This window comes from Balaenoptera borealis (assembly GCF_965194805.1).
Source record: "Balaenoptera borealis genome assembly, chromosome: 4".
In the NCBI taxonomy this organism is placed as follows: domain Eukaryota; kingdom Metazoa; phylum Chordata; class Mammalia; order Artiodactyla; family Balaenopteridae; genus Balaenoptera; species Balaenoptera borealis.
Window position 1 is genome coordinate 106,731,654 of NC_138861.1, and position 27,307 is coordinate 106,758,960.

At 41.2% G+C, this 27,307-nt stretch overlaps 1 protein-coding gene across 14 annotated transcripts in view; it reads left to right on the forward strand.

Moving 5' to 3' along the window:
* Positions 1–27,307, forward strand: part of LDB2 (LIM domain binding 2) — a 383,293-nt gene that overhangs the window by 296,936 nt on the left and 59,050 nt on the right. For all 14 annotated transcript variants that reach the window (XM_082389515.1, XM_082389505.1, XM_082389516.1 and 11 more), the window contains 3 exons: positions 5,246–5,418; positions 12,168–12,290; positions 14,970–15,053. In XM_082389515.1, the coding sequence (XP_082245641.1) occupies positions 5,246–5,418; positions 12,168–12,290; positions 14,970–15,053 (380 nt within the window). The remainder of the gene's footprint in view (positions 1–5,245; positions 5,419–12,167; positions 12,291–14,969; positions 15,054–27,307) is intronic.

A 27,307-nucleotide genomic window follows, 5' to 3' on the forward strand; every position in this document is an offset into this window, starting at 1 on the left:
ATTTCCCTAGAAGTATCTGAGTATGCTTGTTTCACCACAACCTCATCAGGTTTATGTTTTAGTCTTTTTATTATTATTTTAATATGTATCATACTTTGATTACTAGTTTGAACATTTTCCCATATGATCATTTTTGTCTTGCAATTTCCTTCATGTGAATTCCTTGTAAACACCCTTAAGAGTTTAAGAAAAAGTTTCAAAATTATTGATAGAGACAAAATGCTCCAAAAGGCAGATGCACAGTAGTTTATATCATCTCAGTGATTAAGAGTTCCCAATGAATCCATTTGGTTTCTAAATGGGGGGGAAAAATCAGCTAATATTTACAGGTATCCTGTAGATACCTTAATGTCTACAAGTAACACCTACAAGAAAAGATAGAAGCTAGATCCTGCCTCCATAGCGCCATCAGCCCTATGCAAGAACTCCTGGGGAGCGGTGCCGTTGCTTGGGGACAAGACAGAACAACAATGAAAAACTTCCCAAGGAACTGGAATTCAGAGCTCAACATTCAAATTAGCTAAGGATAAAGTGTTAGCTATTTCGGACTAATAATGTTTACCTACACAGTAGAGCATTATTTAAACATTCTTTATACAAATTTCAGGCTTCTGAATAATTTAATCTGTGATTTTCTTTTCTGTTTCATAAACACATGGATAAATAACATTACCGTATTCCACTCACCTAATATCACAGAAAATCTTCCCATGCTCTCTTACTCGCCATACTTTCCCTTTCCAATTTTTGGAGCATTGACCTAAATGTGTTAGAAAAATAGAATCAATTTAATAATCTATTAGAATCTTAATCTCTCTTCAAGTATATTTGAAAGATAAGATCCCTTTCGTGGAGGCACAATGTAGATTTATACATATCAATATTTAAATTATTTTTAATTCCGAAGACTAAAGTATAAATGTAAAGCTTAGGTGCAGCTTATGAGTGTGACAGTATAAAACTTAAATAGATGTAGAATTGTTGTGGCTGATGAGTCAGGGGACCACGGGGTCTAAATCTGAAATGTTCACTGATTTAAAGTCATTTATATTAGGCTGTGCAGTGTGGTTGCACAATTTATTAAAAGGACATTTTAATCTTCTTGGTGCTTCAAAAATAATAAAATTGTATATCGAATTCAGGGTTCAGAAGAAAATGGCAAAGAATTCAAAATCATAAATCTATTTTTTAACTTTAACTATTTTCACGTTGTGTTATAGATACTTAGATATTTGTTATTAGAAATGAGGTGTAAAGACAAGGACAAAAATCTATCTTTGTGTTTCCAGCACCTGCCAAAGAGCTTTACACCTACTCTGGGTTCAGTGAATGTTTATAGAAGAAATCAGTGAATGAGCTAGAGGGATTTCCTCAAGCACATGCAATTTTTTTTTTTTTCTGGTTGTTTGTCCCATTCACTGTACATTATCTATATTTTGCACCGTGTGTGTGTGTGTGTGTGTGTGTGTGTGTGTGTGTGTGTGTGTGTGTTGTATTTTTGACTATACTCCCTTGCAGAACAGAAGCTTTTTAAAGATAATCTTTATGGTAGACAGAATAATAGCCTCCGAGAGATGTCCAGCCCGAATCCCTGGTACCTATGAATATGTTACCTTACGTGGCAAAAGGAACTTTGCAGATCCAATTAAATGAAGAACCTTGAGATGGGAGATTATCTTGGATTATTTGGGTGGTCCCAGTACAATCACAAGGGTCCTTAAAAGCTGAAAAGGGAGGCAGAAGAGGAAGTGAAAGTGAGGCCATGAGGATTCCATCCACCATTGCTGACTTTGAAGATGGAGGAGGGGGCCACAGCAAAGGAGTAGAGACAGCCTGGAGGTGCTAGAAAAGCAAGAAAATTGAGCCTGTAGAGAGAAACGCAACCCTGCTGACACCTTGATTTTGGCCCAGCAAGACCCATGTCAGATTGTCAGAACTATAAGGCAAATAAATGATAGACAGATGATAGATAGATAGATAGGTAGATGATAGATAGATGATAGATAGATGATAGATAGATATAGATAGATAGATAGATAGATAGATAGATGATAGGTAGATTTTAAGCCACTAAGTTTGTAGTAATTTGTTACAGCAGCAATAAAAATCTAATAGTCTCTGACAACCCCTTTTTCTCATCACTTCCTCCTTATTTTATGTGTGTTCACACCTCCATTCCGTGCTGGAACAGGACAACATTAATCAGGATTCTTGTGTTTGCAAATCACAGAAATCTAACACACACTCAAGCAAGAAAAGGGGGGGGGGTATATCTCCCATAAGTGGGACCTCCAAGGGATTGAGTTGGCTTCACTCCCAGCTAAGACAAGACCCAAATCAGTCCACAAAGACTCTTGGTCTCTCTGATCTGCTTTCCTCTATATGCAAGCTTCAGCATTTCTACAATTCACATGCTTTTAGTGGCAAAACTGCCCTCTTTCTTTCAGGAAAGGATTCTAATTTGCCCATCTCTGTAGCGTAGGAGGTTGAAAGTGTGCTATGGTTATCCATTGCTACACTTAAAAATGCCCCAAGACTTATTGGCTTAAAATACAAACATTTCTTTTATTTACTCATGATTCTGCAATTTGGGCAAAGTCTGTGGAAGGCAGCTCATTTCTGATCCGTGTGAAACCAGCTTGAGGCAGCTCATTTGGGGCTCAAGGATCCACTTCCAAAATGGCTTCACTCATGCAAGCTGGTGCTGGCTGTTGGCTGGATGCTCAGCTGGGATTGTGGTCTGGAAAACACAGTTCCCCTTCATGTGGCTGCTCCACATGGCTAGGTTGGGCATCTCACAGGATGGCAGTTTTAGAGTAGTTGGACTTTGTACATAACAACGGGTTTTTCCCCCAAGCACAAAGTGGAAGCTTCTAGGCCTTCTTAAGTTTTGGCCCCAATAGACACAAGGTCACTTGCACTACATTCTGTTAAATAAAGCAGATCACAGGGCCCAGTCCAGATTTGAAAAGAGGAGACTACATACACAAGATCATGAATTCCATTGTTGTGGTTGGTTGGGGCCACCAGAGTAGCAGTCTACCCGAGTGGATAACAGAGCTTTGTGAGTGATGGTCCAAGTAAGACCATCCGTTTCCAAAAAAATGGTACAGGCAGTCCCACAAAGGAAACAGGACTGAAAACAAACCTCAGGTATCCATAACAATCATTTCCCTCAGTGCTAGAAAGTATTCCATGAAGCAAAGCTGAATTTCCCTCTATGTCTATTGACTATGCAGCTTGTACATTTCCTGGAGTTGGAGACGTGATTAAAAATTTAAAGTTAAGGAATTATGAACTTTTTTCCCATTTGACTTTTCTTAAACTATGAATGAAAATAATGATATCATAGAGCAAACACTACTAAAAAGAAATTAAATTGTGCAGGATTCATGAATAAACTATAATGTAGGCTAATCTGGTGATGTTTATTTGCAATAACCTTTTTAATGTGACAATTCCTTGGATATTGTAGTAAAATATTTTCACCCTACATCTATATTTTTATGGTTTGTGTTTATTTTCCACAGTATAGATCCCAAAATGTCAAATTACTAGAGCTGATTTATGGTCATTAGTTTTAAGTTAGAATATTTGAAATGCATTTAATTAATTTTAGCTGTTTAGCAAAGTACAATAAGGTTTTTCGCATTAACAAAGTTTTCTTTATAATATATCAGCTATGCATATGTTTAAGGATATGATGGACTCAGATTACTCTTATTTGAATTTTATATTTAGCAAATAAACATGCACTGTTGGGGATTAGGCAGTGTTTAGAAAATGTATGTATAAGGATTATTTAGGATGAAATTGCCAAAGATCCTGGAATATTTAGCACACGCTTGTTGATTGATTTCACTGCAGTAAATATGAAGCAATAACAACTATATAAATTATTCATAGACTAGTCATCCACATCGGGATTCTTTAGAGATCACTTCAGAAAACAGTTTGGCAGGGTATTCTTTTTATAGTTTTTTTTTTTTTTTTTTAAATCCATGTACAAAAGAGATATAGATCCATATGAAATGGATAAATACTGATGCTTTTAAAATGAAATTAAACATTCAAGTGAAAATTGCATGATTTTTCCTACTAAAGCTCTCTTTGGTAATTTATTTATCTTAAATATGATTTTTGTCTTTCAGGAAGCCTTATATAGAGAATGTTAAGAGATTTATTAAAAACCTTCAATCGCTTGAGAGTGCTTTGGTACTTTGCCTCAAAATCTGCACATAGGCAAAATTCCTGATATTATGAGTTGGGATTTTCAGTGTAAGAGGATTTAAAATCTCTGCTAAAGCAAGGGCTTGTTAGCTGTTTCTAAGCGTCATATATCAGAGGGACCCAGCTACTTACCAATCGCTCAAACTAAAATGGGGCAGGACAGGACACGTGGACTGAAAGAGACCAATTTAGACCAAGTGGAAGGTATCAAGTTCTCTGAAAATGGCCCTCTTATTCTGGAAAGATATTTTATTCAACTCCAGAAGCAGAGAGAGTAATCAGCACTTACATAGCTATGGATCTCTTTGTACTTGCAGATACTGATCACTTTTTAAAGATTTCCCTTCATTAAAGCAATTGGAGACATGGTGTTGGAAAGTGTTTTAGTGGTTGGGTGTTTGCAGATTTGAAGTTAGAGACCCCGGTTATCTACTTATAAATCATGTGACTTGGAAACATTCCTAATAACTTTTTCTTTTGTAATAACCTTTTCGGGTCTCAGTCCCCGATTCTCTTGGGGTTGTGCTAAAGATCCAATGAGTGAAGGCCAAAATACTTCACATACCACAAAGCATTACATTATCAAAATTTATATTATTATGACTACTACTACCAATAATAAAACATGATTGGGTAACTGGTCTGCAAACAATCCATTGAAAAATCCAGGTGAATTGGATCTGTTTTATTTTTTGAAAATATTTTAACTTAGAGAACACACGTGAGGTCCAAAGTAGTCAGTACATTTGACCCCCCTTATGTTTAAAGTATTAACTCTTACATTACTGACTTTTGATGGACACCAAATCTGGAAAGATGACTGTATAAATTTTTCCTGAATATTAGGGATTTTATTTTATTAACTGTAACCGAGAAGGAACATGGTGGGTAATAAAGAGAAATTTGCCTCCTGGTATGATTTGTATCCAGTTGGAAGTCTGGCAATGGTGTGGGGCATATGGGACCATCTGGATATTTTTGTTAATGGTTTGTTTCTCTGTTGTTTCTCTCCCAGCTATCGGCAGGACCCTCATCCCCCGTTACTTTAGCACTGTGTTTGAAGGAGGAGTGACTGACCTGTATTACATCCTCAAACACTCAAAAGAATCCTACCACAACTCATCCATCACGGTCGACTGCGACCAGTGTGCAATGGTCACCCAGCACGGGAAGCCCATGTTTACGAAGGTACAGGGCGGGCTCGGCAACAAGCCTTGGTCTTCTTTGGGTGCATTGAAGCATAGTAATTATGGTTGTCTTCTGGAACTTTAACCTGACTTCTCACATCTCAGACGCTTTCAGCACTGTGGGGTCATCTTTTTTGTTTGTAACATGGCAAGACCCTATGGTGAACCCTGTTCTAAGGGGTGTGCATGTGATACAGATCCCAGGGAAGTCAAACATGATAGACCCTCAAGACTAAGAGAAGAGAGTTTTGGCTGCCTATCAAACTTCGGCTGCTAAATTAGAATTTTGGTGTTTTTTAAAAATTGAGATATAATTGACATTTAACAGTGTATTTGTTTTAAGTATATGAAATAATGATTTGATATATGTGTATATTGTGAGATGATTACTATAATAAGTTTAGTTAACATACATCACTACACATAGTTACAATTCTTGTGATGAAGACTTTTAAGATCCACTCTCTTAGTATCTTTCAAATATTATATATTTGAAAGATACTAGGTATTGTTCACTATAGCCCATGATGTTGTATATTACATAGAATTTTGGTTTTTATACAAAGGGTCTTCTACAACTAAAAGAACACTCTCCTATTACTGTGCGGTCAGTATTTGTGTTTTGTTACTAAAATTAAACAATTTTTAAAGCTAAATTCAAATATTAACAAGCAGGGGAAAAAAATCAACAAACCACAACTCAACTAGCCATAATCTTTAAGGAACACAAAAACATAAAAATGTAAATGGAACACTATAGACAATCCCTTTATATCTTCTCCCAAGGAGAAAAATTAGTAAGAATAAATATTTAGTCAAATAATCTGGCGAACGGAAGTTTATTTTAATGAACACTAGTTCATCGCATTTTGACTAAGATTCAATGTGAAACTAATTTGTAATATCAACGATAGCAGCTATCTCTTTTATTTGAAACACAAATGACAACCCTCTCTTTATAGTTAAGAGAAGTTGAATTATCAGGGTTAATTGCAGAAGCCCAATTATAAAACTGAAGATGTGTTTGTTACTTATGCACCATTTTGCAGAAAGAGTAGCTATAAAGTGTTTATTATTTAAAGTATTCTTTGATCATGGTGTGATTTAACCTTTCCGGTGCCCATGAGGGAGTAAAAAACCAAAGGAAATGCTTATAAAATGCAAAAGCAAATCATTAAATGCCATTGATTTTATGGTATCTTGATTTTTGTCAATAGACATTTTAAATGTGGAAGAGGAGATGGGTTTTTCCCTTTCTTCCTTTTTAAGTTGAGCAGAGAGGAAAGTTCCCACTGCATGTGGAAGGCCATGCTGGAAAGAGCGTTTTGCTGTGTGGAAAAGAATGATCACCTAGATGATAGTTTACTCTGTCTGTGGCTCACCTATTTTCGGAGATACAAAACATTTACATCACCTTGTGGATACCTGAGCCATTTCTAGCATTACAAAACCTGAGCACTGCAGAGAAAGCCTTTTTTCTGTTGCTTCGTTATCCTTTGTGTAGGCTTATTGTTACTTTTAGGTCATTCAAGAAAAACACACCAATTCCTTATGCTTTCAGGGAAAAAAGAAATCCGTGATATGTAAATAAAACTTTCCCATAATGAAGGAGCTACTTCCAAAGCCTGTAGCCGCTGAAAATAAAAATGCATGTTGAAATAGCGCTTTCATCTATTTCCTCAATTTCTTTCTTTCTCAGACCAAAACTTTTTCAGCAATGAGCACCGTCAGTTGTTCCGAAGATATAGTGCTGTACATTCTGGATTGGTTTTAAATCAAAAAGAATCCAGTTCTTTCGATGACTTGATAAAGTGCTTTTTTCATTCAAATTAAGAAACTAAGGTTTTCCTCTGTTGCATTCTCCCCTATCCTGGAGCACTGCCCTCTCAGATGGTACTTACCTCCCGGACGGGACAATCTCCTGAACTCAGCTCTCTTGGTCTCAAGCTTTAATTATTTAGATCACCCATCTGACTCTACTCCACAGCAATACATTTGCCAGCTCTTGTAATGAATATTTCTATACTGTGGTGAAAAATATTCCTTTCTGGGAAATGTAGCTTAGCTGTGTGGACTTCGTCCAGATGCTAATTATGCACATTTATTTTTAGAAAATTCCAAAGCATTCATTTTTTTTCTCTTTTTTTTTTTTTTTTTGCTCCTTGGTGATTATTATACTACCCAAAGAATCTTTCCAATTTTTCTTTTGTTCTTATATTAATTCAGAATAAGTCATCTTTATGTAATAAAATAATACGGCTATTTAGTAGAAAACAGGGGGCTAATGACATTTCAGTATCACAAAGTAAAATAGTTTGGAATTTTTTAAAGGGGAGCCTGCTATTAGTACATGGCATTACTTAGCACATTATGTGAGGCACTATCGCATTGTTCTAATTTAGAATATCAATAAACTCTAATTCTCCAAATAGCATTTGACCCAGCATTTCTTAGTTGCTTTTATGAAAACGTGGTCAACTGGTGAATCAAAAATCAGCCGCAGTCCTAATCAACAGTAATATTTAATATTCCTCAGGACCATACTGCATGTTTTGCAATTTCCTGATCCTAGGAACATTATAGATTATGGATAAATATGTAATTAGAGTTTTTAAACACACATTATGAAGCCTTTCTTTTCTGTATTCAATTTCGAATCAAACTGGAAACAAGGCTTAATAATCAGAAGAGCAGTCACCAAGGTTTTCAGAGTCAAAGACCCCTTGAATTGTATTTGAGGGTGTGAATTCTGGCAGATAGTGAAAGAACTCCTCTCTGGGGTACATGTTGGGTTATTTTGGGGGCTCACAAACTGGAACCATAATTACAGCCTTTACTGGACACCCTTATCACTTCTGTAAACATAGGTTTATGTTTTTTTCTGATCTCAATTATTTATTATGAAATTATTTACTACTGCAGAAAAGTACCGTGGAAATACCAACCAGTTTTCCAATATGAATCCTCATTCATGTCTTTGACAGTTAGGTCATCATTCTTACCTTAGCCTGTACACCATGTTACCATGTTATACTCCAGGATTTATACATTTACGCTCTTATCCTGACTCTAACCAAATTACTATACTATCAATGATTGTATTGCTCTAATAAATGTATATATATATGTATTGACATATGCATTTACATATGCAGCATCTCGAAGTAAAACACCATGAGCTTTTTGCAACGGTTAATCTAAAAGCACTAGTCCATGCATGCTGTTCAAAGCATAAAGGCCAAGAAAATTAAATGAACATCCCCACCTAAAAAGTACATTGTATTTCATAAAAGCTACATGAGAATCATTTTATTATACAACTACATGGTCAGTATTGCTTTACAATTAGTCAAAGAAAGAAAAGGGTTAAAAAGCTACCGGTTAGTTTGAGAAATGTTCTTTTTTAGTTCTCTTGTTCCTGGCCTAGTCTCAAACTAGCACGTGATCCGCTGAACGCCTGCCAGCCTCTTTCTTGTTGATCCTCCGGAGACCATCTGTGCTGGGGGCATTGATTAGAGTGTGTCTGCTGGGATTACATCTTTTCTGTTGCCATGCCAACTAATCAGCTGATTTTGGTTACCACAGAAACAAAATGTCAGAGCTCACAGTACGGTAACATGAATTCAGCACAACAGAAAATGTTTTCTTAATTGGGGACCCTTTTGATTTCGGATTCCAAGTGAAAGGCAGCTTTTTTAAAAAAAGGCCAACTTTAGATAAAAGCTACATTAATTGTATTGATTATAAGGAATGCACAGAATTTTTCTGAAAAGAGAAAACATTAATTCGCCTTCATAAGTTATGCCCATTTTTTTTTACAATTTCCAAACAAGGAATATATACATATTTTTTTTTTTCTTAAGTGCCTCTATTCCATTTGCTGATTGTTGCATGTAAAATAAATCACAAAGCCTTCAGTTTCCTTTAACCTCCATGATGGGGGCAGGGGTTGGAGAGACTGCATAGGGCTTGGGTGGAGGCTGTGGGTAGAATTACTTGGGGAAGATTAGCAGTGACCAAATTCTCTTCCATCTTTTCGTTCAAGGAAGTCAGTCATTTAATGTCCCTTAAAGAAAACACCCAACACAATCAACTTAGATTCAGTTCTCAGGATTCCTCTTTTGCACATGCTATGCCTTGGATAAAGATGATTTCTTGGTTTTGGCTGAGAAAGGAGGAGTGCAAGGCTGTTGAGATGTTCCCTTTTGTAGGCCCGTAGCAGTTTGCCTGCATGAAGAGTCCTCAACTGGTTTGCTATGTCACAGTAAACAAAAAACACAGTTTAACTTGACCTTAGAGCTGCTCCAATTGAGTAATTCATCAGACGAACTCCATCCAGGCCTTCCCTTTATGAAATTCTATTCCAGTAGAAGTAAACCGAAACCACTCTCTGCTTGGGTTTATGGTTCATAAACACAAAACAAACAGATTAGATAATAAAAAAAGGATGACATTTAACTGAGCTAATATTTGTTTAAACAGCCAATAATCCCCCCTCTTTAAAAGAAAAGGATTGTAGCATCCAAATATCCCTTCCCTGTCCTGCATTGTCAATACATTCCTCTGTCAATGTCTGGCTGCAGTTACCTCCCCTTTGTGAAAGCCTCCACTGCAGGTGGCTTCTGTCATGTTAACACTCCAGGGGGAATTGCGTGTCTTAATCTCCATGCAACTCTTTTGAAAACCTTGGTAAATTAATTCCGATGCTGATGAGGCTCTAGAGGAGTGAGGTGGGGACGCTGAAGTCTTCCCCAATTTCACTGTGCTTGACTCTCATGGCAAAGTTGCCAAAAATGAGGCTCTGAAGACCACTCAGCCAAGGAGTTTTGGGGCAAAGAGCCCAATGCCTGAAATTACCCACAGATTCTGCTAATTGGCCCTGAGTTAGAGGTCTTCACCCAGATTATCAATAATTATCTGACAGTGCTTCTGAGACCTTTAATAAAATGAAGATGGCAGATGTTATTAGCATCTTTTTTAAGTGGTGCCCTATCAACACGTTACTAATTCTGCACTGGTATTTCACTTGTTTAAAGAAAATATTACCTTAAATTAGAGAGAATAGAAATCACCTAACCCAGTGCCTAGGACATAGTTGGAACTCAATAAATGGTGGCTTTTTGTGTTAAATTCCCAAAGAAGGAAGTGATTATTAATATTTCATAAAAGGTTGATATAAATTGCTAATTATCTTCATGGACTGTAGTTTTAGAAATGATCATTTTCCCTCTTCAGTTTATTGCTTTTTTTTGTTTTTAATGTGTAGTGCAGTGATTTCCAAAGTTTTGTTCTTTTCTCAGTCTGAGAAATCTTTCTTCAAAAAGGCTTGATCAGAAGTCCAATATTTAAAACAGATAAAACGGAAGCTGTTCTGGTTGAGTCTAGAAAGTGAGTGGGAATCTCAGCATCCAGGCCGAGGCTAAGCTTTTCCCAGCAAAGCCCCTGAGACACTGCTCATAAACGCCCCAGGTCTCAGATAAGACATTACAACAACCCCTGGTCTAGGGTTCTGTGTTCTTTGGGTACATGTCTTTCATCTTTAAACTATCATTTACTGTCAGGTACAATACTAGGCAATCTATATACACAATTTCATTTAATATACTTTCCCAACAGTCCTACCTAAGGATATTATTATCCTCATTTTACAGATGAGGAAACTGAAACGTAAGGAATTTATTTGTTTTTCCCAAAGTTGCAAAATAAGTGGAAAATAGAGTCAGGATTCCATCCATTATTTTCTACTGCTTCTCTAAGGCAAACATGGGCTGAATAATGAACTGTAATTGTTTAATTACAACTGAACCAATATTATGCCTCCACTTCCTATCTTATATAGTTGAGATAGAATGAGTGCCATGAGACTACCCAGCATTTTCTTTCATTTCAAAGTCATTAACAGTGAAAAGAAAGGTAAATAAAATAAGAACTACATGCCAAAAATCATCTGACTTTCAAAAGAAGATAAAAATGCTACCCTGTCACTGATCACTCTATCAAGGAGTTTCTGAGCCTCAGAAACTCTGTCTCATTAATAATATATATTTTTCTTAAATTAATTTGGCTCCCCCAAAGCCTGTCCCTTTACGCAAGCAGAATTTGTCATGGCCGATAGGATGTGATTCAAGGAATATATTCTAAATGTGCCTCTATTTTCCACGTGTCACTAACTAATACCCACAGCCTTGGGTTAAGCGTTGCCCTCTGGCATTTCTCTTTGGAAATGAAAACTTTCTGTGGTTGGGCAACCTTGTAGTAACTCATACGTAAGCAGGAATACTTTTATTAGATACTTTCTCCCAGAGTAGGATAACCAAGATTAGAACAGAGTTCAAACTCCTATGGTAGAAGCATAATGAAAGTGGAGAAAAAAGGAGGTGAAAGAGTACCAATTTTGTGGGGGACACACTGTGTGCCAGGAGTTTTTGACATATCATTGCTATAAGATGGGTTTTGTCTGTATATTTACAAATGAAGAAATGGGGGCTCCTGGAGTTTCAGTAGTAACTAGTCGAGTTACCATTAGCTCATGGCTAGTGAGCAGCTGTCCTGTCTTTTGACCCCACTGATTCCAGATCTCACACCTGTCTTGGTTCTCCTTGGATACATCACCTGTGTCACATTTTTGTCAAGATCCAGCACTGCCCAAGGGGAGTCAGGGAGACCACGCTGAGTGGCTGACCTGTGAGTTACAAAAATGTGGTGATCACAAAGTACCTAATCACTGAGTCTGTTGTTTGTTGCTTCCAGGTGTGTACAGAAGGCAGACTGATCTTGGAGTTCACCTTTGATGATCTCATGAGAATAAAAACATGGCACTTTACCATTAGACAATACAGAGAGTTAGTCCCAAGAAGCATTCTTGCCATGCATGTAAGTAACTTAATTTCTATTTTACTACCTTCCTTTCATCCCCTCATTTTACTCAAAAAGGAGAAGCCCCGCTTTCTCACCGTGAAAGAGCTTCCAGAGTCTTCACACTTTAGGTGATTAACTCTAAATTATGAGTTTTTCCCCCAACCATTTTCATCCACAGGCCCCTTTCCCCCTCCTTTGTTTCTGAGTTTGGTGCATTGTGAGCCTTTTTAAAAAATAATTTATTATTTTAAACTCCAAATTGAGGTTACCTCAATAAACAGTTTGTACTTTTCTTAAATTCCACGCAGTCATTATCAAGCACTGCTCTGCCTGGGCTAATAAACCTGTTGTGTATAAATGGGCAAAGAAATAGAACAAAGAGTAAGAGAAACAGTTTCCAGTTTTGATTAGAACCATCCGGCAAGACTTGGGGCTCACATACCTCAGATCCGTGTCCATGCCCTTCCTAACCACAGCGCTGGGAAGGAGCAGAACACCTGGGGTCCTCTTGGTCGCATCTGGCCATAAATCACATCAAATTTATTGAGCACAAATGAGGTGCAAGGGTGGATTTGATGCCAACCTAGAGAGATTTTTAAAGGTAAGACTTGGTAGGAACTCGTCAGGTCAGTCCCTTAAGAAGGAGTCACATAGCATCAAATTAAATAAATCCCTCTTCCAGAAGGCGCGATGCAGCAGTTTCTGTGAAAATGCTTTGGAGCAAAATCAGACTGAATGAGCCTGATTTTTTTAAGACCCTGTACAACGAAAAGAGAATACAGTCACGGTAGTGAGCGTTTACTGGGTGTTTGATACGCAGGGCCTGTGCTAAGCATTGTGTACACCTTATATTTAGTCCCTACAGTAACTCGAAGAGGTGAGTTGTTTATTACTCCTATTTTCAAAGTAAGGAAATGGAGGCTCAGATAGGTTTAATAAGTTGTCCAATGCTTTTCAGCCCAAAAGGGACAAAACAAGATTTCGATTCAGCAGGTTCTGGCTCTAACACCCAGGCCGAGAAGCTGTCTGTCTCGCCTCTGTTCCTACCCAGGCTGTCTCCCCAGGCTTTTGTCCTCAACACCCTCCTACCATCTGGTTTGTCCAATCTCTACCCTTTCCGCCGACCCTGTGCTTTCTGCTGTACACCTGAGTGCTGGACACTCTCCTGCTACATCCTTTTTGCCCATCCATGCCCGAGTCCTCCTCAATTTTCAAAGCCCAGTTCACACCCTTCACTCTCCTTGAAGCAGTCTGGAGTAGCCATTCTTATTAGTCTCAAAATAGACAGAGAAGCAGCAGCGTAGAGTAGTGGTCAGGAGCCTGGGCCTGAGAACACACGGGTTTGAATCCCTGTTCCTGTGTGACCTTGGGCAAGTGACATGACATCTCTGTTCTTTCAGTCCCTCGTCTATAAAATGGGTATAGTAATAGAGCCTGCCTCAGAGGATTGGTTTGAAAATTAAGAGTCAATGCACATAAGCGCTTAGGCCAGTGCCTGGCACATAGTAGGACCTCTGCAAGTATTGGTGATTGGCTATCAGCAACAATGGCCATGACGAAAGCAAAAATATCCTTCCATGGGTTTATTATCATCCTGTCTTCTAACTGCAATGTGAGCTCCTTGAGGTCGACCACAACTATTTGATGCGTCGCTATAGAACCAGCTCTTCCTGGAACCTGGAAGGGGTTCAATAAATACCAGCTCTACATCCACAAAGGATCCCCTTTCCAGAAATTGGCATGAAAAATGACAAGCTCTGACTGTTTCTCCTACATTTTATTTATATACACAAAGCCAGTTGGTTGTATCACTGAGAGAAAAATTAAAGTAAAAAAAAAAGAACAAATTAAGGTGTTGGTATAACCTAGATGGTCTCATGAATGCAGATGTGGAGACAAAGGGATGTTTACTTAAGACTTCCTCTGTTTAGCAACAGTTTATATCAATTTAAAAAGAAGGAAAGACAAACAGAAAGAAAGAGCATCAACTAAGAGACTTTGCAATGGAATCCAGAAAGAATTTTCATTTTTTTCTGGTCAAACTGAACATTGGGGGTGGCCCGCAAAACATTACATCTTTTTTTTCTGTGGCTGATACTTTGGAAAATATTATGCATACCCTTGCAGTCCTGCAGGATGAAAATTGTTGAGGACATCTATTTCTAGCCTCCTCTTAATGGGGAAGAGAGTTAGAATTTTTTAATATATGGGTATATTTCATGGCAGTTGCAAAGTTTTCACATTTAGTCCTCTCCACTCCAAGCTGTTAAAAACAACACTGTCACAACACGCAGCAAAGGCCAGTCCTAAAGCATGGCTCTGCCAAATCCAGACCACACCTTCCCTCGGGGCAGGGTGGGCGGCAGTGCCAGGGACCTTGGAGGTGTCCTGGCTGGACTTAATGACCCTCCTCCTGAAGGCACAGGGCCTCTCACAGAGGAAGTAAAGTCATTTCTCCCATCTGACTCAGTTTGATTCTCCCCGGCAATGGATCTTGCACCGGTGATCCAAAAGTGTCCTTAAGTGTTATATGCAAGTGTCTTCAAAATGTAAATTAAATTATCTCCAGCAGCCTGCCCCTCTGAGAAAAACTGACAAGGTGCAGATTGTATTTCTCAGCAGCTGTAGCACAGTTGAGGACCTTGTTGGTACCATCTTACAGGGATAAAATATATGATTTTTTTTCCTGTTTAGGCACAAGATCCTCAGGTCCTGGATCAGCTGTCCAAAAACATCACCAGGATGGGGCTGACAAATTTCACCCTCAACTACCTCAGGGTAAGACCAATGGGTTGGTTATATTTCCTGTTGAGTTTGAATTTAGAGGTTTATATGTATCTTGAGCCAAGGAATTAAAATGAGGTAATATAGCACAATACGTATATCTTTTTAAATTTATTTTATTCAAGTATAGTTGATTTACAGTGTCGTGTTAATTTCTACTATACAGCAAAGTGATTCAGTTATACATATATATACATTCTTTTTCATATTCTTTTCCATTATGGTTTATCACAGGATATTGAATCTAGTTCCCTGTGCTGTACAGTAGGACCTCGCTCTTTATCCATCCTATATATAATAGTTTGCCTCTGCTAATCCCACACTCCCATTCCTTCCCTCTCCTACCCCCAACCTTGGCAACTACAAGTCTGTTCTCTATATCTGAATCTGTTTTTGTTTGGTAGATATGTTGATTTGTATTGTATTTTAGATTCTATATGTAAGTGATATCATATGGTATTTGCCTTTCTCTTTCTGACTTACTTCACTCAGTATGATAATCTCTAGGTCCATCCATGTTGCTGCAAATGACATTATTTCATTCTTTTTATGGCTGAGTAATATTCCATTGCATATATGTACCACATCAACATTTGCAAATGTTGATGGACATTTAGGTTGTTTCCTTGTCTTGACAATTGTGAATAGTAGCACAATATGTATGTCTTATACCACAGTGTGTGTGTGTGTGTGTGTGTGTGTGTGTTTGTGATCAACAGATGATTGGGTTTAATTAACAAAAAGCATCAAACCTAGACTTTGTCAGTGTTAAGCTTCTCCTCTATGTTTGTATGACTCCTGGAATAAATTATTCAAAGTCTAGCAATGTCTCTTTCCTAAAACGCTTTGGCACTATGTCCCTTCTGATTGTCTCAAGTTTCCAATGTGCTTTTGTTGAGTTCACAGCCTCTGCGTCTGTACTCAGGGACCAGTCACCTATGAGGAGGCTCAGTGTGCCCTCCAGAGAGAGTCCCTTGAAGAAATTCACCTCGGTGCTATAACACAGACATTTATTTCTAAGGCTTCTTAGGGACTCTCTGTGTAACATGTAACAGATTTTCTGGTTTGGATATAAAGTGAATTTTTATTTAAAAAAATTAAATGTTAGGCAAAACTCTCTGCCCACATAACGCTTACAGCCTCCGTATTTGGTCTAACAGGGTAACATATATCACACTGGTTTTTAGTGTGGAATGGCAGTCGTCACATTGCAAGTAGAGGATATGGTTTCCTTCATAAAGCATTGTCTTCCAGAGTCAACACGAAGGCAGTGGCCACAGTCCACATTCCTTTGCCTCTGAGTTGCTGGCTTCCTTCACCACCATGAGGTAGCAGACCACTTCTCCAGGGCCCGACCCCATCATAATGTTTATGCTATTGTTTCTTTATCCTTAAGTGCAGGTTTGTGAATTTTGTTTTGTATTCACAATCCTCTAAGTACAATCATGTTTGCATACATTGAAATGCTGAAATGTCCTGGCCGGACTTCCTCCTCTGTAAGTGAAGAATAATTTGGACAAATGTTTGTAAGTCATGCCCTCACTGCAATGTGCCAGGCACTGGGCAAGACTCTGAAGATTCAAAGACAGAAGTCCTTGCACCTGTTATCAAGAAACGCCCTCCTATGAGAGTCAGACCCATAAAGACAGAACATTATATGCAAAATGGTGAATACCATGATAGAAGTTTCCAGATGAAATTATGGGAGTACAAGATAGACATCTCAGAAGAATCAGTCAGAGGAGACTTCATGGAAGAGATAATGCCTGTGTAGTGTGTGAAAGAATGAATGAAGTTAAACCAGAGAAAGGAGGAGGAAGGACATTTCCATCAGAGGGAGCAGAAGTTAGGGGATGGAATTCCAAGCAGTCTGTTGATGCTGGGACATGAAGGGAGTAGCCAGGAGAAATGGGAGACAGAGTTAGTTGGGAGCCAGGTCTTGGAGCAACTGGCTGCCTGGGCTACTGGGCCAGGAGCCTCTGAAAAGATTAAACATGAGGATGGCAGCGTCCCCTTCTTGGGTGTGCATGAAGAGTCTCTTTCCATTCAGTTTAGATGCCCCAGAGCCAAATCCAGACTTGGCAAAAGCCAGAGTCAGCTTCACTTCCCACCACCTCACCCCCAGCATGCCCACCAATTTGGCAGCCCTGAGCCAGGTCGTTCTCCACTAAACAGCCCCCTGGTTCCTGCTCAGAGGAAAATCAGAGTCTGCCCAGGAGGGTGGATCCAGAGGGGAGTGCTCCCAGCCAAGGTAGCCGAGGCTATGTTCTCCTAAACCTCCAGGCTCTGCATTAAGAACTGCCCCCTGTGGCGCTCCTGGCACAGTGGGAGTGGGTAGCAAGGTCTGGGCAAGTGAGGGTCTGCAGTGCCGTTCCAGCCACAGGAATTCAGAAGGATGCCCTACACTGCTGGGCATTTCTTCTTGTCAGGAACCAGGAGAGATTTAGTTTAAACCATCTGAACATGCCTCTCTTTAGGCGGATCAAGAATTTCCACACTACGTACCCTCAGCTGACCTCACATAGGAATCTGGGACTTTGGAGTCTATCCTAGACTTGGTCGCTAACTCTCTGCTGAGATCTTGGACAGATCCTTTATTACGTCTTTTAGCTGCATTTAACACAGAGAAATAAAGGCTGCATTTCCCTCCTCCCTACCTGCAACCCGCCCCCAGTTGCTCTTATTGTCATCAGTAAAACCGTGGCCTTCACCCTGGGGTCAGCAAGGCCCACTGGTCCCCACATCTGCAGTTCTCTGCTTCCAGCCCACGAAGAGTGAGGACATCACACCTGCAGAGGGGAAATGACACAGGGAACCGTGTATGGTTTGGGGCAATAGAGAGTAGCGTTTCCAAGGCTACCATCTGAAGTAGCGCTAGCTGCAGGCTCTGCTGTATGTACACGTCCTGATGTAGCTGGACTTCACGATGTCCCACGTGCACCAGTACCTTCCCCACAAGAGAGCTGGCACAGATGGTGTAAGTAAAGTCAGTCACCCAGCTTCAAGCCCCCAAATGGCAGAACCAGGACTTGAACTCTAGAATCTATGTGTTTCATGGCAAAACTGCTACCTTTCTAGTAAGAAAGTAGAATGATAGTTTTTTTTTAAATTTTTGTATTGAAGTATAGTTGATTTACAATGTGTTAGTTTCAGGTGTACAGCAAAGTGATTCATAAATATATATGCACACATATATATTCTTTTTCAGATTCTTGTTTATAGGTTATTACAAGATATTGAATATAGTTCCCTGTGATATACAGTAGGTCCTTGTTGTTTATCTATTTTATATACAATAGTGTGGATCTGTTAATCCCAAACTTCTAATTTATCCCTCCCCCACTTCCCCTTTGGTAACCATAAGTTTGTTTTCTATGTCTGGGAATCGGTTTCTGTTTTGTAAATAAGTTCATTTGTACCATTTTTTTAGATTCCACAAATAAGTGACATCTTGTGATATTTGTCTTTCTCTGTTTGACTTACTTCACTTACTATGATCATCTCTAGGTCCATCCATGGTGCTGCAAATGGCACTATTTCATAGAATGACGATATTGATAGGAATTGGGTCGTGTCTTTCCTGCCTTGACGGGGGAGTCAGCGTCTCTCACTAGGTCCTTAACCTACTTCGCCAAAAGTAATATCAGCTCCTGGTACGGTTTAATGGGAGGATTAAGTAAGACAATCCACGTAAAGGGCTTAGCCCAGAGCCTGGGGCAGAAAGTACCCAGTTAGTGTTCACTGTCATATTTATTGCGCACCTGCTGGGTGTCCATCATTGTTCTTCATACTGGAACCACTTAGAGCAACATGGCAGCTGGCTCTCTTCTGTCACCCTGGTCCTCCCAACACTACTTGATTTCCCCGGCTCGTGCACCCTGGTTCAGTGGCCATTTGCCTTTCTCGCCTCCACTCACTCCATCTACTTACTCATCTATTGATTGCTTCAGGACACTTACCGAGCCTGTCTGTCTTCCCGGCTGTGTGCCAGATGCTGGGCCTTCATCGTGGAGACGTGGCCTCCTTCCTAGGGTGGCGCTCACAGGCTGATGGGCAAGGCTGGTGGGGTGAGGTAGGCTACAGCACCAGTGAGGCGTGTGACATGGAGGGATGTGCAAGGCCCGTGAGAGCCCAGGGAAGGACCCATGGGTCTCGGGAAGACGGTCAGGATAGAAGCCAACCTCCCATCAGCAACCCCTCTGGGCAGCTATGAGCCACTTGGCAAATCATGGCTGAGCAGATTTTCAAACTCAGAATCCAAATCCAGGACACACGGGCTTCCATGATGAGACCTGGCCTGGTCAGTGGTCACTAAGAAGGAGAAACAAAAGTTATTTCTTCATTTTAGAACCAGAATCTAAGATTTCTCTGGTACTCTTATCACCTACTTTTGTTAAGACAGTTGAGCAGTCAGAAAAACCATTTACTTATAAAACTGCTTTAAAACCTGGAGCTCCCCCACCCTTCTGAGGAACTCAGCCTTTGTCTCAAGCCTCAGAAAGTCAGGTGAAGTGTCGTTTAAATAGAGTTAATGAGGAACTTCAATAACTATGCCCAGTATCTGAAGAAGGGGTCAGACGTTTTATGTTGACAAATACGAATGCAAGACCTTCTAAATCAGTAGAAGAATTTTAAGAATCAATGTATCCTGCTTTGGAAAGGAGGAATGGAGATTTTAAATACTCCAGACATCTGACATTTCAATAAGCTTTGTCTTTCATGAAACGAAACTAAGCAATACAGAAGGTAGGCAATTATAATCACCTAGCTTCGCCAGAACAAGTTCATTTATTCCCAAGAAATTCCGAATCACTCTCAGGGCAGCCTGCCTTCAGGGAATGTGCAAAGCCCACCAAGGCGGCTCCCCTGTTTGGAGGAAGGAGCCTGCGAAGCACAGCAGCCCAGCTCCAGAGCCTGTGAACACAGATGATGATGCTGGTGTAAGGGCAGCACTCTGCTGGGGACTCTGGTGACCTGATTTTTTTTTTTTTTTTTTTAATGTGGGATGAATATCAGGAGTCCCACTTTTTTTTAAAAAAAAGTTAATTAATTAATTAATGGCTGTGTTGGGTCTTCGTTTCTGTGCGAGGACTTTCTCTAGTTGTGGCGAGCGGGAACCACTCTTCATTGCGGTGCGCGGGCCTCTCACTATCGCGGCCTCTCTTGTTGTGGAGCACAGGCTCCAGACGCACAGGCTCAGTAGTTGTGGCTCACGGGCCTAGTTGCTCCGCAGCATGTGGGATCTTCCCAGACCAGGGCTCGAACCCGTGTCCCCTGCATTGGCAGGCAGATTCTCAACCACTGCGCCACCGGGGAAGCCCGACCTGATGCTTTTGAAGTGACCACAGAAGAGCCGTTGTCATTTGATTTGAGTTGTCAAACTGCCTGCGTTCCCTCGGGCACATCCCAGCACATCAAGGTCGGAGGTGCACGGTGCTTGGAGGCCAATGGCTGGTTCGCTGGTCCCCGAGGAGCAGAGGCTGGAGGTGGCCGAGCAGAGATGATGCCCTGACCAGGCCTGGCCTCACTTCCTCTGCAGGCCGCCTCGGTGACCTCTGGGAGGCCAGGACTTACTGACCGAGTGTCCCTGTGGTAGTTATCCGGGCTGGGGCTGGGGCTGGGGCTGGGGACGGACCTGCAGAGTGAGTGGCTGTTAGGCATCCCGGAAACCGGGTAGTGTGTTTCACAAAACGTGCCCACTGTCTCCTGGAGAGGGAGTCATTTCCTAACGTGGGTGTGATGGTGCCCCTCAGTCAGTGCATTCTGGTGAGGGAACGAGAGAGGGGAGGAGGAGGTGGGATTTCAGGAACGTGTCCTTTACCATGTTTGCTGGACACAGCAGTAGGCCCTGCTGTCCCTGGTATTCCTTGAAGAGGCCACAGGAAGGCCGGGTGCCCTTGGAGAGGCATCAGGGCAAGTCCAAGTCAATGAAACCCGCCCGTGGCGCCTCTTCAGCTGCCCCCAGATCCCCTTCGCCCATTATTCACTGTTCATTCCACAAGCATCTCTAAGACACCACTCTTGTGCCAGGTCTCCAACACCCTTAAGGAGATCACTGCGTGGTAGGGGAGAAAGAAAAAAATGTGCTGGGAGAGAAATCTGTCCGGGTACAGTAATGCACATAATGCTAGCTAACGTCACTGAGCACTTCCTGTGTGCCAGGCATGCAGCTGTGCTCTGTGCAGGGAGTCTTTTTTTAATACAACAACCTTACGGGACTCCTGTTAGTCCTATTTTGCAGATGAGGAAACTGAGGCACAGGGAGGTAACTTCCCAAAGTCACAGAGCCGGTGAGTGGCAGAGAAGGGATTTAAACCCACGGTCTGACTCCAGGTACAAAGGATGGAGAAGTTGTTGGACAGCGGGTGTGGAAGGTATAAGTCTTCAAGGAGGAACTGGCCCTTGAATTGATTCTGAAAGATGAGTAGATGGTCCCAGACAGACAAGACAGAGGGTCAGCCATGAGCAGTGTCAGAGAAGGATGCAGAAATCTGGGGGGCTGGGGGAACACTAGACAGTTCCACACGGCTGGAATGTAACTTTTAAGTTTGTTTAAGGAGTTTGGGTCCAAAATGTACAGCTTAGCTGAGTGGTATAGTTCTAGAGAAAGTTTTGTCCTGGGAAGAGAACGGCATGGTCCAGGGAAGCACCTCATGCTGAGTCCTGGGCTAAGGAGTCAGACAAACAAGAGGATGTGTCAGAGGACAGCCACTTGCTAGCTTTGTGACCCTGGGAAAGTTACTTGACCTTTCTGAGCCTGTTTTCTTATCTGGGAAATGGGATGTAACACCGCCCTCGCTGGATTCCAGTGAGATAAATTCATGTGGAGCTCCCTTCTCTTTGCCAAGTGCACTCTCATAAAGGTCTCTGGTCCTTTCTCCTGGGTAGAGTCGAGTCTTTCAGGTCTCTGGTCCTATCTCTTGGGTGGAATCAAGTCATTCACTGGATTCCCCTGTATTCAGAGTTATGAGAAGAGCTCTCGTGGGTCAGCACACCCAGGAGTCTCATCCTTCTTTAATTCTCGACTTTCATTTCATCAAAGTGAAAGCCCTTTCTAACTCAGCGTTTCAAATTGCCATCATTTCAAATTTCTCATATGCAGTTCTTATATGTGAATGTTTACTGTATACAGAAACTGTTTTCTTTAAATAGGTTTAAGGAATAAGACTTTAAAATTGAAAATGAAATAATTGACATCTGTTCTATTTCCTATCCCATAGAAAGAATGAGGGTTGGTAATGCAGAAACCCCATCGGTAAGCATTTAAAGGAAACCGCCACAAACCTCTGGCTTGGCCATGAATGGAATGTGCCATTTTCATTCATCTCCCATCAACAGTAGAGTGGACAATCCTTGCCCACTGGATACTGTAGGGACAACACTTCTTTATACCTTGAAGGTTTGGGGTAGTTTGGCTTTGTTTTTAAATTTTAAGTCAATCATCTGACCAAGAAAGAGACTTTTGGGGTGGCATCTACTATGTTCCAGGCTCAAAAGAGACAGGGCCAGGGTGTTTATAAGAATGGATAAGGCACATTCCCTTTTGCGGGGAGTTGAAGACACTGTTATAAGTAGGTCTGCTTCCACTTCACATTGTCCAGCCTCAGCTGGGGACCTCAGGTCATCCCAGAGTGTTCCTCCTCTCCTAAGAGCCTGAGGATACCCATCCTTGTTGGTCTCAGCAGATGACTCAACTTGGACTCGTTTACAGTTTCTAGTGCCCTCGTCAAGTGCTCTGCTTCTGACTTTGGCACTCTAGGCCCTCCGTGATGGGGCCTCTGCTGCTTCCCGGCCTCGTCCCACATCCCTTCCCCGTCTCACATATCATCCTGTAGCCACACAGACCTCCTGAACTTCCCCGAACTCGTCATGCCCTGTTGCTTCCATGCCTTGGCACAGCATGGCTCACTGCCTGCAGCACTGTTCCTACCCTTGCCTTCCATCCAGTTTTCCCAGGCTAGCTCCTCCTCATCCTTCAGGACTCATCGTCCTTCACCTTCTCTGAGAATCTCTCTCTGACTCTCAGTGGGAGCAGCTGCCCCTCCCCTGTGCCCCTGGTGCTCTGTACACACGATCTCCTGCTTACCTCTTGGTAGGTCCCGCATAAGAGTTGTCACTCCACGCATCTGTCTCCTGTGCTAGACCCAGAGCAACATAAGGTCAGATTATCTTGTATTTCTAGGGCCTCACAAGGTCTAGATCACGATAAGCACCCAGTAAATGCCTCTTGAATGGATGGTTGGTGGATGGGAGCTTGGTAAATGGAAGACTAGATTTTCAATGACATACACACACAAAAAGTAATAGATCTCGGATGAATTCACCTGCCCTACAGTATTTTTTTAAAAAATGTGTGATTCATTTTCAAAGTCACTACCTAGAACTTCACCATGAAATCTAAAGAGAAGTAGAGTTGAATGCATCAAGGAAATGAAAGAAACATGGCATGGGGCCTCCAGATCGCTCTAGTGTGCAAAATTCCCACTTAAAATACTCAGGCTTCCCAATGTCAAATTTTTATTCTAATACCACTACTTCTACTTGCTCTGAATCAGCATTTAATTTTTACTCTAAGTGCCGTTATGCCCTTCTCATTATTTTGGAAATGTGTTCTTTCAGACCTCGAGGACACATTTCTTAATGGGAGATTATTTTTGCCTATTTTCTTTGACCAGCTTTTCCTGATGCTTGGATACAGAAACTTTTTTTAAGCATTATGTTTAACGCAACTTTAAAACGTCTTATTATCCTGTATCCCCGCCAAAAGATATTTTCTTTGTGTTTCCTCTTACTCTTTATCCATCTAATATGCATAACTTCTGCATAAATGTAATCAGTGTACATACAATTTCTTAATGTTATTTGGTAAACACTTTTGCATGTTTCTACATAGTTATCATATTAGCCATTTATCATTTATCACCCTGCAAATATTCCAGGGTGGGGCTAACCAAACCATTTCTCTAAATGTCAAGCGCTGAAGTCATATTCAAGTTGTTGCTGTCATTAATACCATTCCTCTAAGTGCCCTTGCCATGTCCTGCTCTCAGCGGTGTTCTCTGCAGAGGCGGAGCTGTGGAGGTCATGTGGGTAAGAAAAGCAAATGTGCTTCAGATTCAGAGAAATGTGGGTTCAGATGCTAACCCCCCTACGACCCATAACAGCCTTGAACTAGTCATTTAAATTCTCTGAATCCCACTTTCTTCATCTGAATATCAGGAAGAATAATGTCTCACAGGTTGGCACAAATTACATTTTATAAGATTAGATGAGTTACAAAGTAAAAGAGCCTGGCACACAGGAGAAGCATAATAAACACTAGTCCCCTCCTGTGCTGTCCAGAGCAGTGGATCAGGGCTCCAGTTTCACTTTTGCCACTTTCTCCTTCTATGATATTGATTAACTGCCTTAATTTCTTGGAGCCCCAGTTTTCTCACGCATGAGTGATTACGTACATTGTGAATCACAGGAACTGAATCTCAGTCGAGGGTTAAAACGATCTTGCATGTGAAGAGCACATGTAACTTGAAATGACTTCACCAGGAAGCCAAGTAAGTCTCATTCCATTTATCAACTCCTATACATTGGTCATGGCCTTGAATTCTACACTGAGATTCTGAAGCCAGATGATAGATCAGAAAAAAAGAGAAGTGATAAATGAATGACATCTGCCGAGGAGGGCGGCAGGAGGGAGTCTGAGGCATGTGCCATATATTTGGAACCCCCTTTCCAGTACAAAGTATAATCATTGTCACTGGGTGTTTTCAATACGATTTATAACCTTTTGTTGTTGTGATTGTTAAATAAATCTACCCCTTCAAAAAAGCACTGAGTTTTCACGGGAATGTTTTTTGATCCTATACCTTTAATTTCCCAAACGAATGAAAGTTTTTGTTGTTGTGATTGGTACATTCTAAAGATCATTGGTCCCTGCATGTAGCTTCTACAGATAGCAAAAGGGTATTGTCCAATGCCTGGAAGAATTGAGCAATTAGCTTTGGAAAATGACCCTCAACAGAATGACATGACGTGACCTCTTGGCGTGGCCGTGGCTGGAGTGAGCGTTTTGAATCGTGCCAAGGTTTTTTTTTGTTTGTTTTTTATTTTTATGAGGCTTGACTGCCAGCCAGCATATTTTCCTTGGTTTTATGACATGAGAAAGGATTACAGTCCAACCCCCTTTCCCATCTGAATGCCAAGCCAAGCCTGAGGATGGAACAGGATCCTTGCTCAGAGATCGAGATGAACCAGCGTTACTGGCAATCACCATAATTATGGGCTGGCACCTGGGCAGACCACTGAGCGTTCACGCAGGCAGACCAGCAGCATGCTCTTACTAAACACTGACGTTGGTGGCGGGGAAAGAACCATCCCAGCAAACCTCCGGGGCTTCCCACAGGGCCTTCACGGTGTGAACCCTCAAAAGGCCCACAGCCTAAAACGTGCTATTCACTCTGTGGTCCTTGGATCACTGCAGATTTGCAAACTGTTTGTTACCAGTTTGTGATAAGTCCAGAAAACGAGAATTAAAAACTTTAAAACTACTGTAACAGTCGGACATTGCCAGGACATCCAAGTTCATATGGCGGACTCAACCCACTGACCAGGCTATGGAGCAGTTTAGGTGTGATTCAACTCCCGTGGTGCGTGGCCACTAGTCAAGTGTTGGGAGCACACGTGACCCGCCGTTGAACAAGCACTGGCTTAGAGCACTGGTGATGAATCGTATTCAGAGACCGTTCAGAACCACCATGACCATCATAACACCATTAGTTAGCCAGGAACTTCTCTGTTTCTCAACAAAAGGATGAGACAGGAATTATTATCCACATTTTACAGATAAAAATCAGTCAGTGCCTAAGGTTGCAAAGCTGGTCCTGGCAACAGTGCTTCCCAGGGCTCAGGCCTGCCTGTTCCCCAAGCCCCCTGCACACCCAATCTTGGTGAGGACAGGCTCCTTGGCCTGGGCCTGCAGGAGAGATGGTGCTTTAAGAGTGAGGGATTTGGCCTCTGAAACAAAGCTGTCCCACCTCATTCTGACTTTTCCACTTCTCCTCCTCCTCCTTGGAGAAAGGCTCCATCTGAGTGAAGGCAAAGAAAGGCCTTCTGAGCCATGAGAACAATGCACGCATAGAATGAGTAAAACCTGGAACACCCAAAGGGAACTTTTAATTGCATTTGGAGATGGAAAAGTAGTACACGTGACCACATGATAAGGGAATTAAAGCAGTTAACTCTTAAAGAAGTAAAATAACCATAATACAGAGACAGCCCAGTGTCCAGAAAACAGTGATTTCTAAAGTCAAGCCAAAAGAAACAGCTATCAGAACATTAAAAGAAAAAACTATACACCCACACACACACATACACACAAACGTATTTTTACAGAGCAGTCCTAACTGAAAACAATTTCAGAACCACCCATGCTTCTAAAATTCTTGGCCTTAAAGGTACAAATAGGGCTAGGATTAAAGAAAGTAATTTCCCAGTCTCGGCGCTAGAGAAAGAGAAAGAAATTGTTGTTTAACAAGACACTGAAAATCAGGGGAGATGGGAAGGTGGGAAATGGCAGTCTGGGGGGAAATGGCTGAGGGATTGCAAAGTGAAGTGCAGGATGGAGCCCAGAATTAATGGTCCTGAGAAACAGCCTTCCTAATTGTCTAGAATGGGTAAAAAATGTATGTCAGGAAAATTCGGGGCAGGGGGCAAGGGGAGAGATGTTTGTTTGAATTTATTTTAATTTAAGAGCACAGGCAGGGAAGTAGCCTGAAAAGTGAAAAGGGGCTAGTAGGTTTCACCGTGTAGCGATGGGGCTCGAGACCTTTCTCTGTGTCCGGTCTCTGTTGTTCTCTAACTTTACCTGGGCACCACCTCAGTGCCCACAGAAAACTCACATTCCTTAGAGATAGCAACTGTTATTAGATGGCATGACCTCCTCATTTGTCCCCAGCAGAGTTCAAGGAGCAGAGTAGGTAGAAAAGAAACAAACATGTGAAAGGGGGGAAGGCAGATGAGGTTAAACTCTCCAGTCCTGATCTTCATAAATCCACTTGGGAGTGGCTGGAAATGTGAATCATAATTAAGAGAAAACAAGTAAATTTTAAAGTGTCCACCATGCCCCTCCCAAAGAAGAGAGGGCAGTGAACTGAGATTGTTGAGTACCTACTATGGGCAAGACACAAACTTGGCTTTATTTAATCCTCACAACTGGTTTGGGAGGTAGGTGTTCATGCCTCATTTTACAGAAG